Raw genomic sequence first — 1475 nt, 5'->3', positions numbered from 1 at the left:
CGGACGGACGGACGGACGGACGGACGGACGGACGGACGGACGGACGGACGGACAACCGGACGGACGGACGATCATGCGATTCTACAAGCTGCATCTGACTATGTCAGATGAGCTAAAAATATGGTACTGTATTCCCACCTTTCAGTTTCAGTAACGTATAAATTGGGTAGTGGGTTCAGTAATAAACGAAATAAAAGAAAGTACCGGTAACATAAAACAATCAATGAATCACATCACGGTGCGTAAAGCTGATACTGATAGGGTCTATGTCACCCGGGGTACTGCCGGAACGTACCCTGGGTACGTTCCGGTGGTACTATATTATATGCCGGACCGTACCTAGCCTACTCCACTAACGAGTCTAGGGACTCGCCTACGCATACTCCCTAACCCTAACCCGAAGCCTAACCCTAAACCTAATCCTAACCCCAACCCTAATCCTAACCCTAACCATATCAAATAGTGACCAGGGTACGTTCTGGTATACCGGACCGTACCCAGGGTACGTTCCGGCAGTACCCTGGGGGACATAGACCCTATGACTATGAGCGTTAGGCAACGAATATTTACACTAGGGCCTAGACACAGGCACTTGAAGCATATCAACTGTAAGCGCACGGCACCGCCATTGCGCGTACACACACACATATATAACTCAATATATATGTGTTAGTGTACGCGCAATGGCGGTGCCGTGCGCTTACAGTTGATATGCTTCAAGTGCCTGTGGGCCTAGGGGTGTTTACTCTGACTCTTAGAGTTAGACTTATATTATTGCTGGCTGTAAATGTAATACATGCCATACATTTTGACTACAATACTCACCCTTCTTTGCCTTTTCTTGTGGAATATTCTGCGCTCTTAGTCGCTGATCAAGGATGTATATCATCTCGCCTCCTAAATTTATGAAAAGCAGTGGCAATGTGTGCAGAGACATCGCGGCACTGCAAATATGCACAAAATCCAGTATGAAAAAGTGGGTATTAACGAGACGGATGGTCACATGTTTGTTTACAACTAGCTCGCTCGCAACCGTGAACACCGCAGCGTCATACATAAAGTACCCGCGTACCCGCGTGTACGTGCGTGTATCTGCGTGCACGTGTGTGTATCTCCGTGTACCCGCGTGTACGTGCGTGTATCTGCGTGTACGTGTACGTGCGTGTATCCGCGTGTACCCGCGTGTACGTGCGTGTATCTCCGTGTACCCGCGTGTACGTGCGTGTATCTGGGTGTACGTGCGTGTACCCGCGTGTACGTGCGTGTATCTCCGTGTACCCGCGTGTACGTGCGTGTATCTGCGTGTACGTGTACGTGCGTGTATCTCCGTGTACCCGCGTGTACGTGCGTGTATCTGCGTGTACGTGTACGTGCGTGTATCTCCGTGTACCCGCGTGTACGTGCGTGTATCTGCGTGTACGTGTACGTGCGTGTATCTCCGTGTACCCGCGTGTACGTGCGTGTATCTGCGTGTA

The 1475-nt window shown here is 50.4% G+C and overlaps 1 protein-coding gene across 1 annotated transcript in view; it reads right to left on the bottom strand.

The window, feature by feature from the left end:
- Window positions 1-952, bottom strand: part of LOC106814628 (protein OSCP1-like) — an 11241-nt gene extending 10289 nt beyond the window's left edge. The window contains exon 1 of the mRNA XM_014818966.1: window positions 826-952. Within this exon, the coding sequence (XP_014674452.1) occupies window positions 826-937 (112 nt within the window). The 5' untranslated portion in view covers window positions 938-952. The remainder of the gene's footprint in view (window positions 1-825) is intronic.
- Window positions 953-1475: the final 523 nt, after the last annotated feature.

Source organism: Priapulus caudatus, unplaced genomic scaffold (genome assembly GCF_000485595.1).
Source record: "Priapulus caudatus unplaced genomic scaffold, Priapulus_caudatus-5.0.1 Scaffold953, whole genome shotgun sequence".
Classification (NCBI taxonomy): Eukaryota; Metazoa; Priapulida; class Priapulimorpha; order Priapulimorphida; family Priapulidae; genus Priapulus; species Priapulus caudatus.
The sequence above is the reverse complement of the archived record's forward strand: the minus strand, read 5'-3'. Positions and strand labels throughout refer to the sequence as shown.